The 16,663-nt window shown below is 40.7% G+C and overlaps 1 protein-coding gene across 2 annotated transcripts in view; it reads left to right on the top strand.

Moving 5' to 3' along the window:
• TTC28 (tetratricopeptide repeat domain 28) overlaps window positions 1-16,663 on the top strand; it is a 738,720-nt gene that overhangs the window by 12,807 nt on the left and 709,250 nt on the right. Inside the window, exon 1 of one of the 2 annotated variants that reach the window (XM_058430991.1) lies at window positions 4,586-4,751. The exons of the other annotated variant lie outside the window; for it this stretch is intronic. Coding sequence (XP_058286974.1) covers window positions 4,740-4,751 — 12 coding nt within the window. The 5' untranslated portion in view covers window positions 4,586-4,739. Of the gene's footprint in view, window positions 1-4,585; window positions 4,752-16,663 lie in introns of those variants that run through there. 2 annotated transcript variants of the gene reach the window in all.

The following is a 16,663-nucleotide window of genomic DNA, read 5'->3' as shown; positions in this document are numbered from 1 at the left end:
GAGCCACAGAATGAAACCCAGTCTCTAAAAATAAATGAATAAATGAATGTTATAAAACTGTTATTAAACTAATAATGCAGTATCTGATATAAATGTTTCTTGGATGATGGAAATTAGATAATGAAGAAGGGATTATATTAAATGAGGCTACATAACAACAATTGTTTTTTTTTTTTTTGAGATGGAGTTTCGCACTTGTTGCCCAGGCTGGAGTACAATGGCACGATCTCGACTCACCACAACCTCCACCTCCTAGGTTCAAGGGATTCTCCTGCCTTAGCTTCCCAAGTAGCTGGGATTACAGGCATGTGCCACCACACCCGGCTAATTTTGTATTTTTAGTAGAGACGGGGTTTCTCCATGTTCGTCAGGCTGGTTTCGAACTCCTGACCTCAGGTCATCCGCTCACCTTGGCCTCCCAAAGTGCTGGGATTACAGGTGTAAGCCACTGCAGCCGGCCTTAAAAGCAATAGTTTTTAAGATAGCAAACGAATGATTCCAATTTCCTATGCAACTTTGAAATAAAGGGAATTATATATTTAAACATTTTTTTCCCTTTCTCAGATCATGAGGTCAGGAGTTCGAGACCAGTCTGGCCAATATGGTAAACCGTATCTCTACTAAAAATACAAAAATTGGCCAGCCGCGGTGGCTCGTGCCTGTAGTCCCAGGTACTCGGGAGGCTGAGGCAGGAGAATGGCTTGAACCCAGGAGGCGGAGCTTGCAGTGAGCCGAGATCAAGCCACTGCACTCCAGCCTGGGCGACAGAGTGAGACTCCATCTCAAAAATAAAATAAAATAAGTTGGTAAATAGCCAACTTCTTTTAAGGCTAATGGAGAAAATCATTTGACTTGTTCAGTTATAATGACAGATATTCAAATATACAAGGTCAAAATTAATTATTAAAACTTCAAATTCAGGCCGGGCGCGGTGGCTCACGCTTGTAATCCCAGCACTTTGGGAGGCCGAGGCGGGCGGATCACGAGGTCAGGAGATTGAGACCATGGTGAAACCCCGTCTCTACTAAAAAATACAAAAATTAGCCGGGCGTGGTGGCGGGCACCTGTAGTCCCAGCTACTCGGAGAGGCTGAGGCAGGAGAATGGCGTGAACCCCGGAGGCGGAGCTTGCAGTGAGCCGAGATTGCGCCACTGCACTCCAACCTTGGGTGACAGAGCAAGACTCCGTCTCAAAAAAAAACAAAAAAAAAACAAAAAAAAAAACAACTTCAAATTCAACCAAGTTACAAATACATGTAATCTGAACACTTAACACACAAGCATGAATAGTTTATGTTATATGCCATTAAATTTTAAAAGCATTGTTTTTCAGCTCTTATGATAAATAATAAAAATCCCCGAGGCAATTACTGATCTCTGAACTTAATTGGTACTTTCACACCTTCTTTTTTTGATAGGCTTTGTGAGAGGGGAGCCAGTGAAATAAAAACCACTAGAGGACCCTGTTCCTATTAAAATATCAATTTTTGTAAAGGTATAATCATGACTATCATACAAGCATAAAATGAACACACATCAAAGACTTTAACTCATTAATTAATGAGTGATCCAGTAAGATATTACAACTAGTTCAGAGAAGAATTCCAAGTACCACACATGAAAAGGCAATCAGGAATGCTGAAATGAATTTCTAAATACTAGATGCACGACTGGCCTTTGCAGGGGAGAAGAAAAGGAAAATTGATCACCCTTCCATTTGGAAAGAATAATTTGTGTACGTATGGACGAGAATCACTTATACTGCTATCAGTTATCTACAATGTACAAAAATAGAAAATAGCTCAAAGACAATGAAAGGTGCAAACCTCTTAGAATTGGATAAAACAGAAGGGTAAACTGCATTCCAGACCACCCAGTTTTCCATTGAAGATACCCAGTAATCTTTTCGAGTCTTTCACAGTGTTTTCTGACAGCCTCAAAGTGCAGTATACTAGAATCAGGGAAAATAAGCTATCTTTTATGAAATAAATATGATCAAAAGAAACCTGCCATGAGATAATTAGAAGGAAGTGGTGCTAGAAATGAACACAAACACAAAACACAGCAGGAACCTAGGAATGCATAATTAATGCAAATATAACTATTTTCAGCATAATCCAAGGGAGAGAGAAACCTAGGTCTACCTATACAAGTATAGGATTCTAAACTTCACAGTCACCAGCGCTCTTACAAGACCTGTATTTTACACCAATATAAGAGTCAAGGTTGGCAGGGATGATCTATGATCTCCTGACTCTTCTGTGAGGTATAAAGCAAGGTAGTAGTCTAACCTCTCCTCTCATTCCCATTTTTTAAAACTTAGGTCTTAGAATCTGAAACAACTTTTAGAAGATCTAGAACAGGGGTCAGCAAATGTTAGGTGTGAGTCAAATCTAGCCCGCTGCCTGTTTTTGGAAATACAGTTTTACTGGAACACAGCCATATCCATTCAGTTACCTAGTTCTTTGAGAAATTGCCATACTGTTTTACATAGATATTGTACTAATTTGCATTCCCACCAGCAGTGTATAAGCGTTCCTTTTCACCATATCCGTGTCAACATCTATTGTTTTTTGTTTTTTTAATAATAGCCATTCTGGCTGGGATACGGTGGTATCTCATTGTGGTTTTAATGTGCATTTCCCTGATGATTACTGATGTCGAGCATTTTTTTTTTTTTTTTTTTTTTTTTTACAGAGTCTCGCTTGGCCGCCCAGATTGGAGTGCAGTAGCACGATCTCGGCTCACTGCAAGCTCCGCCTCCTGGGTTCACGACATTCTCCTGCCTCAGCCTCCCAAGTAGTTGGGACTACAGGCGCCCACCACCATGCCCGTCTAATTTTTTATATTTTTAGTACAGACGGGGTTTCACCATGTTAGCCAGGATGGTCTCGGTCTCTTAACCTCATAATCTGCCCCCCTCGGCCTCCCAAAATGCTGGGATTACAGGCGTGAGCCACCATGCCCGGGATGTTGATCATTTTAAAATATATTTGTTGGCCATTTGTATATCTTCTTTTGAGAAATGTCTATTGCCCACTTTTTTTATTTTTATTTTATTTTATTTTTGAGACGGAGTCTCACTCTGTCGCCCAGGCTGGAGTGCAGTGGCTTGATCTCGGCTCACTGCAAGCTCCGCCTCCTGGGTTCACACCATTCTCCTGCCTCAGCCTCCCGAGTACCTGGGACTACAGGTGCCTGCCACCACACCTGGCTAATTTTTTGTATTTTTAGTAGAGACGGGGTTTCACCGTGTTGTCCAGGATGGTCTCAATCTCCTGACCTGGTGATCCACCCACTTTGGCCTCCCAAAGTGCTGGGATTACAGATGTGAGCCACCATGCCCGGCCCATTTGCCCACTTTTTGATGGGATTATTTGTCTTTTTCTTGATGATTTGTTTGAGTTCCTCGTGGATTCTTGACATTAGATGCATAGTTTGCAAATACCGTCTCCTTCTCTGTGGGCTGTCTGTTCACTCTGGTGATTATTTCTTTTGCTGTGCAGAAGCTCACTAGTTTAAGTCCTATTTATTTATTTTTGTCTTTGTTGCTTTTGCTTCTGGGGTCTTAGTCATAAATTCTTTGCCTAGGCCAATGTCCAGGAGAGTTTTTCCTAAGTTTTCTTCTAGAATTTCTATGATTTCAGGTCCTAGATTTAAGTCCTTAATCCATCCCAAGTTGATTTCTGTATATGGTGAAAGACAGGGAATCCAGCTTCACTCCTCTACATGTGGCTATTCAGTCTTCCCAGCACCATATACCAAACAGGGTGTCCTCTTCCCCAGTTTTTGTTTTTGTATGCTTTATCAAAGATCAGTTGGTTGTAAGTATTTGGCTTTATTTCTGGGTTCTCTATTGTGTTCCATTAGTCTATGTGTCTACTTTTATACCAGTACCATGCCATTCCAGTTAGTACAGTTTTGTAATATAATTTGAAGTCCAACAATGTAATGCCTCCAGATATGCCATTTTTGCTTAGGATTGCTTTGGCTATTTGGGTTCTCTTTTGATTTGATTTCTTTCTTTCCATTCTTTCCTTTCTTTCTTTCAACAGAGTTTCGTTCTGTCACCCAGGCTGGACTGCAGTGGTGTGATCTTGGCTTACTGCAACCTCCACCTCCTGGTTCAAGTGATTCTCATGCCTCAGCCTCTCAAGTAGCTGGGATTACAGGCATACACCACCATGCCAGGCTAATTTTTGTATTTTTAGTAGAGATGGGGTTTTGCCATGCTGGCCAGGCTGATCTTGAACTCCTGGCCTCAAGTGATCCCCCCATCTCAGCCTCCCAGAGTGCTGGGATTACAGGTGTGAGCCACCGCACCTTGCCCTCTGTCGATTTCATAAGAATATTAGGGTTGCTGTCTCTAATTCTGTGAAAAATGACATTGGTATCCTGATAGAAATTGCACTGAATCTGCAGATTGCCCTGGGCAGTATGGTCATTTTCACAATATTGATTCTTCTAATCCATGAGCATGGGATAGATTTCCATTTGTTTGCGTCATCTGTGATTTCTTTCAGCAGTGTTTGTACTTCTCCTTATAGAGATCTTTCACCTCCCAGGTCAAGTATATTCCCATGTATTTTATCTTCTCTGCAGCCACTATAAAAAGGACTGAGTTCCTGATTTGATTCCCAGCTTGATTGTTGCCAGGGCATAGCAGTGCCACTGATCTGTGTACATCGATTTTGCAACTTGAAACCCTATCAAATCTAGGAGTCCTTTGGAGGAGTTTTCATGGTTCTCCAGGTATGCTATCATATCATCGGCAGAGACAGCTTGACCTCCTCCCCTCCTGCTTTGATGCCCTTCACTTCTTTCTCTGGCCTGAGTGTTCTGGCTAGGATCCTCAGTACTGTATCGAATAGAATTGGTGAAAATGGGCATCATTATCTCATTCCAGTTCCGAGGGGAAATGCCTTCAACTTTTCCCCATTCAGTATGTTGTTGACTGTAAGTTTATCATACATGCTTTTATTATTTTGAGATGTGTTTGTTCATGCCTGCAATCCCAGCTACGTGGGAGGCTGAGGCATGAGAATCACTTGAACCAGGAGGTGGAGGTTGCAGTGAGCCGAGATGACATCCCCTTAATCACAAAGGGATGCCGCATTTTATTAAATGTTCTTTCTGTATCTTTTGAAATGATCATATGGTTTTTGTTTTTAATTTTGTTTATGTGGTGAGTCACATTTATTGACTTACATATGTTGAACCATCCCAGCATCCCTAGGATGAAACCCGCTTGATCATGGTGAATTATCTTTTTTTTTTTTTTTTTTTTGAGATGTAGTCTCGCTCTGTTGCCCAGACTGGAGTGCAGTGGCTTGATCTTGGCTCCCTGCATCCTCGGACTCCCGGGTACAAGCAATTTTCCTGCCTCAGCCTCCTCAGAAGCTGGGACTACAGGTGCATGCCACCACGCCCGGCTAAATTTTTTATTTTTAGTAGAGACGGGGTTTCACCATGTTGGACAGGATGGTCTTGATCTCCTGACCTTGTGATCCACCCGCCTTGGCCTCCCAAAGTGCTGGGATTACAGGCATGAGCTACCGCGCCCGGCCTGAATTATCTTTTTGATGTACTGTTGGATTTGGTTTGCTAGTATTTTGTTGAGGATTTTTGCATCTATGTTCGTCAGGGATATTGGTTTGTAGTTTTCTTTTTTGGTTGTGCCCTTGAACTGGAGCATTATTATTATTATAATTTTTTTTGAGACGGAGTTTCACTCTTGTTGCCCAGCACGAACTGGAGCATTTTTTTTTTTTTTTTTTTTTTTTTTTTTTTTTTGAGGTGGAGTCTCACTCTGTCGCCCAGGCTAGAGTGTAGTGGTGCAGTCTCAGCTCACTGCAAGCTCTGCCTCCTGGGTTCACACCATTCTCCTGCCTCAGCCTCCTGAGTAGCTGGGACTACAGGTGTCTGCCACCACGCCTGGCTAATTTTTTGTATTTTTAGTAGAGATGGGGTTTCACTGTGTTAGCCAGGATGGTCTTGATCTCCTGACCTCATGATCCGCGTGCCTCAGCCTCCCAAAGTGTTGAGATTACAGGTGTGAGCCACCGCACCCCGCTGAACTGGAGCATTTAAAATTTTTTTAATTTAATTTAATTAAATTTTGTTGCCCAGGCTGGAGTGCAGTGGTGTGATCTCGGCTCACTGCATCCTTGATCTCCTGGGCTCAGGCGATCCTCCCACCTCAGCCTCCCAAGTAGCTAGGTCTACAGGCATGTGCGACAAAGCTTGGCTAATTTTTGTATTTTTAGTAGAGATGGGGTTTCACCTTGTTGCCCAGGCTGGTCTTGAACTCCTGAGCTCAAGTGATTTGCCCGTCTTGGCCTCCTAAAGTGCTGGGGATTATAGGCGTGAGCCACTGCACCCAGCCTGGAACGTTTTTAAATGGGCAAAAGTAACTTTGGATATAGTTCTAGCATGGCTCATTCAGGTTGCAAGAAAGACAGGCCTAAGTAGTCATTTAGCATTTCCCAAACTGTAGGAACAGAGTTCTGTATTATCATAGTAGATATTCAAATAATTCTGAGAAGAAGTATAAAATGGTTAAGAGCATGGACTCCAGAGCCAGTCTGCGCAAGGGTTTGAATCACCTCTACTGCATACTAGCCTGTCACACTTTCACACCCTCCCCTTTTGATAGTCAAGTTATTTAACCTTTTTGTGCCTTGTTTCTTCCCCTAGGGATAATAATAGTACCTATCTTATAGAGTTTTGTGAAGAGTAAATGAGCTAACATATGTAAAGTACTTAGAACTGTGCCAGGGACATATTAAGTACTCAATAATTATAATAATTCTTATCCTTATTTGGATGCAGTGTATAGTCTATTGTAATTCTTGGAGACTCACAATATACGTTAACATATTAAAGTCTCTAAGGAAGACCTACAGTAACAAAATCTGTTTTCTTAGTAATTATTTGAAAGAACTGGCAACTATTGACCTAGAATCAGCTAAAAGAAGTTTCAAATCTTAAGAAATACTTTTTTCAAAGATGTGGGTGAGGAATTTCTCCCAAATAATTTACATTAATTTTCCCCAAATTGACCATGGAATACCTTTTCAAGGATGCCTACTAAGATAATTTTAAGGAAACGTTTGAGAAGTATTCACTTAATTGACCCAAGGACTGGGAATTTATTGAAGGATCAATGGCAATTCTCCTTTAGGGTTTGGCCATTCTGAGAGTTGCTAACCTCTTGTTGTGTGTCTAGTTCTCTCTTACACTCTTTTTTTTTGAGACGGAGTCTCTCTCTGTCGCCCCGGCTGGAGTGCAGTGGCGCAATCTTGGCTCACTGCAAGCTCCGCCTCCCGGGTTCACGCCATTCTCCTTTCTCAGCCTCTCCGAGTAGCTGGGACGACAGGCGCCCACCACCACGCCCGGCTAATTTTTTGTATTTTTTAGTAGAGACGGGGTTTCACCGTGGTCTCGATCTCCTGACCTCGTGATCTGCCCGCCTCGGCCTCCCAAAGTGCTGGGATTACAAGCGTGAACCACCGTGCCCGGCCGCCTCTCTTACACTCTTATATTAGCTTCTCTATGTATCTTTATGACAGCCTACAAAAGCTCTAAACCAGCTCTGTCCAATAGTACTTTCTGTGATGATAGAAATGTTCTGTATCTATGCTGGGTGCAGTGGCACGCACCTGTAGTCCCAGCTGCTTGGGAGGCTGAGGCAGGAGCGTTGCTTGAACCCAGGAGTGTAGGCTATAGTATGCTATGATGGTGTCCACATTAAGTTCAGCGTCAATATGGTGACCTCCTGGGAGTGGGGACCACCAGATTGCCTAAGGAGGGTGAACCAGGCGAGGTCAGAAACAGAACAGGTCAAAACTCCTCTGCTGTTCAATAGTGGGATCACACCTGTGAATGGTGAATAGCCACTGCACTCCAGCCTGGGCTAAGACCCTGTCTCTTTAGGAAAAAAAAATAAAAAATATTCTCTATCTGCACTCTCCAATCTGGTAGCCACTAGCTACCATGTGGCTATTGAGCACTTGCACTGTGGCTAATACATCTGAGGAACTGAATCTTTAATTTTATTTAAGTAAAATAAAAAATTAAACGGCCACATATTGCTAATGGCTCCTGTACTGGGCAGTGCAGATCTAAACACACTGGGCCCCAGTTACCTCTCTGACCTTTTACTTTGTACCCTCACCTCTTTCACACTGACCTCTTTGCTGTTTCTGAAACATGCCTGGTCATTATTGCCTTAATTTTGTTTTCACTAGAGACCTAATGTCATATCTATCTGCATGGCCAACTTCTTTACTTTCTTTTGATTAGCCATCTTTCTTCGATCTGGAGGATCCCAGTTGGGATCACTGGTTTGAATAGTTGCAGTCTGGTTAGGAGGATTCACCTCCTAAGCACAGGGCTTTGCAAGGTGAAAGAAACTGCCTGGGCCTTTCACAGGTGAAGCTAGTGGTTTTTTTTTTTTTTTTTTTTTTTTTTTTTAATGGCAAACAGCTTATACTGTTATTATCTATTCACAGGTTTTATCTCTAGTGCCCAGGAGAATGCCTGGCATACAGATAATCTTATTGTATTCTGGCTAAGAAATCTTTGCCTAACCTAAGTTCACAAAACTTTTCCTATTTTCTTTTAGGAGTTTTAGCTTTTACATTACCCACTTGTTTTAATGTTCCCTTTCCTCCCCCTACTTTGTTGTTTTTTTTTTTTTTTGATTAATCAAATTTAAAAATGATTTTATTTTTCTAAATTAACTTGTTTTTTTTTTTTTTTTTTTGAGACGGTGTCTCGCTCTGTCGCCCAGGCTGGAGTGCAGTGGCGCAAGCTTGGCTCACTGCAAGCTCCGCCTCCCGGGTTCACGCCATTCTCCTGCCTCAGCCTCTCCGAGTAGCTGGGACTACAGGCGCCTGCCACCACGTCCGGCTAATTTTTTGTATTTTTAGTAGAGACAGGGTTTCATCGTGGTCTTGATCTCCTGACCTCGTGATCCGCCCGCCCCGGCCTCCCAAAGTGCTGGGATTACAAGTGTGAGCCACCGCGCCTAGCCATTAACTTGTTTTTTACTCCTGTTATTTCCTTAGTGATTACAACATGCATTCTTGAATCAATATGGTCTAATAAAAGCAATAGTTTTACTACTTAACAGATTCTGCTAGAAACTTAAAACCTTGATACTTACAGTGTGTGATGTATAGATGAGCAACATCTAAGCCATCAGGAGCTTGTTAAGATGCAGAATCTCAAGCCCTGTCCCAAACCTATTGAATCATAATGGGTAATTTATACATACACTAAGGTTTGGGAAATACTTTCTTAGAGAACTTTAGCGCCATTTATTATCTCCTGTATCTTATTATTTTGTATAGCTGATGTTCATTTATATTTACTCATATATTTACTCTTTCCAGCATTATTCATTCCCTCCTGCATTCCTCTGCTTCTGTCTGGGATAGTTTTCTTTCAGTATTTTCTTTAATATTTCTTTTAGTGTAGGCCTGCTATTTATTAATTCCCTCAGTTTTCATTTCTTTAATTGAGATGCAATTCACACCATAAAAGTCACCATTTTAAAGTATACAATTCAGTGGTTTTTAGTATTTTCACAAGGTTGTTCAACCATACCGCTATCTAATTCTAGAACATCTTCCTCACTCTCAAAAGAAATCTGGTGCCGTTAAGAGTCAATCCTCATTTTCCTCTCCTTCCATCCTCTGACAACCACCAATCTGCTTTCCATATCAATGGATTTGTCTACTATGGAGATTTAATAAATTGAATCATACAGTATATGGCCTTTTGTGACTGTCTTTTTGCACTTAACATAATATTTTTAAGGTTCATCCATGTTGTAATGTGTGTTTTATTCATTTCTTCTTTTATTTTTTTTTTTTTTGAGACAGAGTCTTGCTCTGTCGCCAGGCTGGAGTGTAGTGGTGTGATCTAGGCTCACTGCAACTTCCACTTCCTGGGTTCAAGTGATTCGCCTGCCTCAGCCTTCTGAGTAGCTGGGACTACAAGCACGCACCACCATGCCCGGCTAATTGTTTGCATTTTAGTAGAGATGGGGTCTCACCATGTTGGCCAGGATGGTCTCGATCTCCTGACCTCATGATCCACCTACCTCAGCCTCCCATAGTGCTGGGATTACAGATGTGAGCCACCGTGCCTGGCCTATTCATTACTTTTTTATGGTTGAGTAGTATTCCATTGTATGGTTATCCCACATTTTGTTCATTCACTAATTAATGGATATTTTGGTTGTTTCCACTTTTTGGCTATTATAAATCTGCTATGAAAATTTGTGTACGGCCGGGCGCGGTGGCTCACGCCTGTAATCCCAGCACTTTGGGAGGCCGAGGCGGGCGGATCACGAGGTCAGGAGATCGAGACCACCCTGGCTAACACGGTGAAACCCCGTCTCTACTAAAAATACAAAAAATTAGCCGGGCGAGGTGGCAGGCGCCTGTAGTCCCAGCTACGCGGGAGGCTGAGGCAGGAGAATGGCGTGAACCCCGGGGGGCGGAGCCTGCAGTGAGCCGAGATCGCGCCACTGCACTCCAGCCTGGGTGAAAGAGCGAGACTCCGTCTCAAAAAAAAAAAAAAAAAAAAAAAGAAAATTTGTGTACTAGTTTTTCCATGGGCAGGTTTTCAGTTCATTTGGGTAGATACCTAAGAGTAGAATTGCTAGATCATATAGTAACTCTATGTTTATCTTTTCTAGGACCTGCCATACTATTTCCACTGTGGTTGTACCATTTTATATTCCCATGAGTAATGTATGAATATTCCTATTTCACTCTCAGTTTTGAAGAGTATTTTCTCTGAGTATTTTATGTTAGGTGCTATTTCAGCTTCCATCATTTCTGTTGAGTATGCAGCTTGTAGCTCCTTTCAAGGTAATGTGTCTTATTTCCCTCTATCTGCTTTAACATTTTCTCTGTTTTTATTATTATTATTATTATTTTAACAGTTTGACTATGACAGATGTAGGTGTGATTTTCTTTGTAGTATCTTGGAGTTGAATGAAAGTCTGAAAGCTATGGGTTCAATATTTTATGAGTTGATGTCTCATCAGTTTTAGAAAATTCTCGGTCATTGATATTCAAATATTGTTTCTAACTCCCTTCTCTCCCTTCTTAAATTCTAATTATATGTGTATCAGACCTCTTGGGTATATTACTTAGGTCTCTTATATGCTCATCTTTCCCCCCCACTTTTACTTTTTTTCTCCTCTATAGTTGATTTTAGGGATTTTGTTTTTCTTTTTTTTGAGATGGGGTCTCACTGTTGCCCAGGCTGGAGTGCAGTGGTGTGATCACGGTTCACCACAGCCTAAACCTCCTTAGGCTCAGGTGATCCTCCCACCTCAGTTTTTGTATTTTTAGTAGAGATAGGGTTTTGCCATGTTCCCTAGGCTGGTCCTGAATTCCTGGGCTCAAGCAATCTACCCACATCGGCCTCCAAAATTGCTGGGATTACAGACTTGAGCCACTGCACCTGGCCATCATTTTGAGGATAGAAAATCTTGTTAGCTGTATCAAATCTTGCTAAATCCATCCACACAGTTCTTAATTTCGTGTATTATATATTTTAGTCTTGTACATTGAATTCTTCGTTACATGGTCATTTCTGTGGTGAAATTTTCTCTTATCATCTATTTTGTTTGCTTTGAAAATACATGTGTTAGTCTGTTTTCACGCTGCTGATGAAGACATACCCGAAACTGGGCAATTTACAAAAGAAAGAGGTTTAATTGGACTCACAGTTTCACCTGGCTGTGGAGGCCTCACAATCATGGTGGAAAGCAAGAAGTCACATCTTACATGGATGACAGCAGGCAAAGAGAGAGCTTGCGCAGAAAAACTCCCATTTTTAAAACCGTCAGATCTTGTGAGACTTACTATCACAAGAACAGCATGGGAAAGACTGGCTCCCATGATTCAGTTACCTCCCACGGAATCCCTCCCACAACACATGGGAATTCAAGATGAGACTTGGGTGGGGACACAGCCAAACCATATCAGTACACAACTAACATATGCCTTTGCTCATCCATATGGCATCTTTGTGTGAATTTGAAAAAGATCCTACTCTCTAGGTGTAAGAATAGCTTGGTGAATGGAGAGGGGGTAAGGAAAAAGTTACACTCATAAATTGTTGGTAGAAGTGTAAACTGATACAATTTCTTCTGCCTTTTGATTTTTTTCTATCTGTATCAGCGTATAAAATCTTTCTTATTCTTTTGACTGGATTTATAATAATTACATGGATCTAATAAAACTTATTTATGCCTTTCAAAGCCCTGTGCTTATCCATTTTCCTGTTGTCTAACATTTAAATTATTTCTAACATCATGCTAATACAAATGATGCTATTATGACTATCCTTGTATTAATATATGTTATTTTGTTTACACATGTAAGTGCATCTATAGGATAAATTACCAGAAGTGGAGAAAATTTCTAGAATTGAGAGGTTATGCAATTTTTACATTTTTATAGATATTCCCAAGTTATTCTGTAAGAAATTGTATCAGGCCAGGCTTGGTGGCTCAGGCCTGTAATCCCAACTCTTAGGTAGTGAGAGGTGGAAGGATAGCTTGAGCCTAGGAGTTGGAGACCTGCTTGGGCAATATAGCGAGACCTCCCCTTCTACCAATAATGTATGAACGTATGGGTGTAACTTTTCCCTTACCCCTTAACCAACAAAATGTATTGCTAATTTTTTATTTCTGTTAGTAGGGGAGGTAAAAAAAAATATTGTCTTTAAGTTTTAATTTTCTTTTTTTTTTTTTTTTGAGACGGAGTCTTGCTCTGTCGCCCAGGCTGGAGTGCAGTGGCGCAATCTCGGCTCACTGCAAGCTCCGCCTCCCGGGTTCCCGCCATTCTCCCACCTCAGCCTCTCCGAGTAGCTGGGACTACAGGCGCCCACCACCACGGCCGGCTAATTTTTTGTATTTTTAGTAGAGACAGGGTTTCATCGTGGTCTCGATCTCCTGACCTCATGATCCGCCCGCCTTGGCCTCCCAAAGTGCTGGGATTACAAGCATGAGCCACCGGGCCTGGCCTAATTTTCTTTTAAAATAACTGAGGTCAGGCCAGGCGCGGTGGCTCACGCCTGTAATCCCAGCACTTTGGGAGGCCGAGGTGGGCAGATCACGAGGTCAGGAGATCGAGACCATCCTGGCTAACATGGTGAAACCCTGTGTCTACTAAAAATACAAAAAAAAAATTAGCCGGGCGAGGTGGCGGGCGCCTGTAGTCCCAGCTACTCAGGAGGCTGAGGCAGGAGAATGGCGTGAACCCCATGGGGCGGAGCCTGCAGTGAGCCAAGATCGCGCCGCTGCACTCCAGCCTGGGCGACAGTGAGACTCCGTTTCAAAAAAATAAATAAATAAATAAAAATAAATAAAATAACTGAGGTCACACATTTAAAAAAATGTGTTTAAAAGCCACATGGAGTTCCTTTTTTTGTGATTTGTCTGTGCATGTCCTTTGTCCATTTTTTCCATTGAGTTGTTTGTCCATTTTATTACTGATTTGTAGGAGCTTTATCTATACTAAGAAAACTAGCCATTTATCATGTGTTGCATTTTTTTAACTGATTTGTTACTAATCTTTTTGGTCTTAATCCATATTTTCCATGCAGACATTAAAATTTTTTATGTTGTCATATTTATCTGTCTTTTCTATTCTGTTTTATGGCTTATGTGTTGTACTTAGGACTTAGTTCTACATAATAAAAGATTCTTTCCTTTTAATATTTTATAATTTTATTTCAAAATATTTAATCATTTGAATTACCTATGATTTTTTATATAGAGGTGATAAGTTTTTTTATATATGATTTGAATAATCAAAATTTATAATAGGAGAATTTATGTTCTGTTGCTCTTGGATGGCATGTTCTGTACATGTCTGTTGGGTTCATTTGGTTTAAAGTATAGTTCAAGTCTGATGTATTCTGTATTGGTTTCTGTCTGGATGATCTGTCCATTGTTGAAAGTTGCATATTGAAGTTCCCACTGTCACTGTATTGCTGCCTATTTCTCCCTTCAGATTTGTTAATATTTGCTTCATATATTTAGGTGCTGTGATTTTGGGTGTATATGTATTTATAATTATACCCTCTTAATGAATTCACCTTTTTATAATTAAACAATTATTTTGTCTCTTGTTAATAGATTTTGACTTAAAGTCTATTTTGTCTAAGTATAGTTATCCTTGCTCTCTTTTGGTTTCCGTTTTGCGTGGAATATCTTTTCTGTCCCTTCACTTGCAGTCTGTGCATATCCTTAAAGCTGAAGTGAGTCTTTTGTAAGCAGCATATAGTTTTTGTAAGCAGCATCTCTTTGGGTCCTGTTTTTTTTTTTAATTTAAAACTTTTATTGGGTCCTGAATTTTTATCCATTCAATCATTCTGTTTTTTGATTGGAGAACTTACTCCATTTACACTTAAAGTAATTATTGATAGGTAAGGACTTACTATTGCCATTTTGTCAATTGTTTTCTGACTGTTATGTAAACCTTTTGTTCCTTTTTTGTCTTCTTTGCTGATTTGATGATTTTCTATAGTATGCTTTGGTTCCTTTATCTTTTGTGTATCTGCTATAGGTATTTGCTTTGTGGTTACCTTGATGCTTACATAAACATAGTTATAGCAGTCTATTTTAAGCTGATACATAATGGGGAAAGGATAGTTTCCAACATATATGGTCCTGGGAAAACTGGCTATCACATGCCATAAAGTGAAATTGGATCCTTAACTTACACCACACACAAAAATAAACTCAAAATAGATTAAATACTTAAACGTGGCCGGGCACGGTGGCTCATGCCTGTAATCCCAGCACTTTGGGAGGCTGAGGCGGGCGTATCACCTGGGGTCGGGAGATCGAGACCCTCCTGGCTAACATGGTGAAACCCTGTCTCTACTAAAAATACAAAAAAAATTAGCCTGGCATGGTGGTGGGCGCCTGTGGTCCCAGCTACTTGGGAGGTTGAGTCAGGAGAATGGCATGAACCCAGGAGGAGGCGCTTGCAGTGAGTGGAGATTGCTCCACTGCACTCCAGCCTGGGCGACAGAGCAAGACTCATCTCAAAAAAACAAAAACAAAAACAAAAAAACTTAAGACCTGAAACTCTAAAACTCCTAGAAGAAAACATGGGGGAAAAATTTCTTAATATTGGTCTTGGCAATGATTTTTTGGATGCGACACCAAAAAACTAGGCAAAAAAAAGCTGATAGGACTACATCAAACTAAAAATTTCTCCACAAAAAAGGAAACAGTCAACAAAAATGAAAAAGTAACCTATGGGGTGGGATAAAATATTTGCAAATCATATGCCTGATAAGGGTTAATATCCAAAATATATAAGGAACTCATACAACTCTATAGCAAATAAATAAATAACCTGATTTTTAAAATGGGCAAAATACCTGAATATAATTTGTACAAAGAAGACCTACAAACTGCTAACGGGGTATGAAAAGCTGCTCAACATCACTACCATAGGATCCAGCAATATCACTTCTGGATATGTCTCTGAAGGAAATAAAATTACTATCTTGAGGAGATATCTGCACTTCCATGTATATTGCAGCATTATTCACAATGACCAAGATAGAGAAACAATCTAAGTGTCCATTGATGGATGAATGAATAAAAAAAATGCACATGTACAAAATACAACATTATTCAACCTTAAGGAAATCCAGCCTGTAATCCCAGCACTTTGGGAGGCCGAGGCAGGCAGATCACCTGAGGTCGGGAGATCGAGACCATCCTGGCTAACACGGTGAAACCCCATCTTTACTAAAAATACAAAAAATTAGCCGGGCGTGGTGGCGGGCACCTGTAGTCCCAGCTACTCGGGAGGCTGAGGCAGGAGAATAGCATGAACCCGGGAGGCGGAGCTTGCAGTGAGCCAAGATCGTGCCACTGCACTCCAGCCTGGGCAACAGAGCGAGACTCTGTCTTAAAAAAAAAAAAAAAAAAAAAAAAAAAGGAAATCCTGACATTTGCAACAATATGGATGAACCTAGAGGATGTCATGCTAAAGGAAATGAGCGAGACACAGAAAGACAAATATTGTATGATCTAACTTATATGTAGGATCTAAAAATGTTGGATTCATAAAAACAGAGAGTAGAAGGGTGGTTACCAGGGGACAAGGGTGTGAGAAATGGGGTGACATTGGTCAAGGGGTACAAATCTTCAGCTATAAGATAAATAAGTTCTGGAGACCTAGTATACAGTGTGGTGACTGTAGTTAATGTATTATACACTTGAAATTTGCTAAGAGAGTAGATCTTGTGTATTTTCACCATATACACACAAAAGATAGCTCTGTGAGGTGATGGATATGTTAATTAGCTTGATTGTGGTAATCATTTCACAATGCATACATATATCAAAACATCACATTATATACCTTCTATATATACGACTTTATTGGTCAATTTATACCTCAATAAAGCTAGAAAAATTTATAACAGGACTGGAATTATACTATGTATGTAGTAATTATATGTGGCTGCATATACTGAGCCCATTTGGCTCACATGTTACTGACACTCCCTCTACCCTTTTAAGATGAATTTGTCAGAGGATCAGAGGAAAATATCAGCAATGTTAATATATGTTGACATCCATATGCTATATGTATATGAAA

Source organism: Hylobates moloch, unplaced genomic scaffold (assembly GCF_009828535.3).
Source record: "Hylobates moloch isolate HMO894 unplaced genomic scaffold, HMol_V3 SCAFFOLD_19, whole genome shotgun sequence".
In the NCBI taxonomy this organism is placed as follows: Eukaryota; Metazoa; Chordata; class Mammalia; order Primates; family Hylobatidae; genus Hylobates; species Hylobates moloch.
The sequence above is the reverse complement of the archived record's forward strand: the minus strand, read 5'-3'. Positions and strand labels throughout refer to the sequence as shown.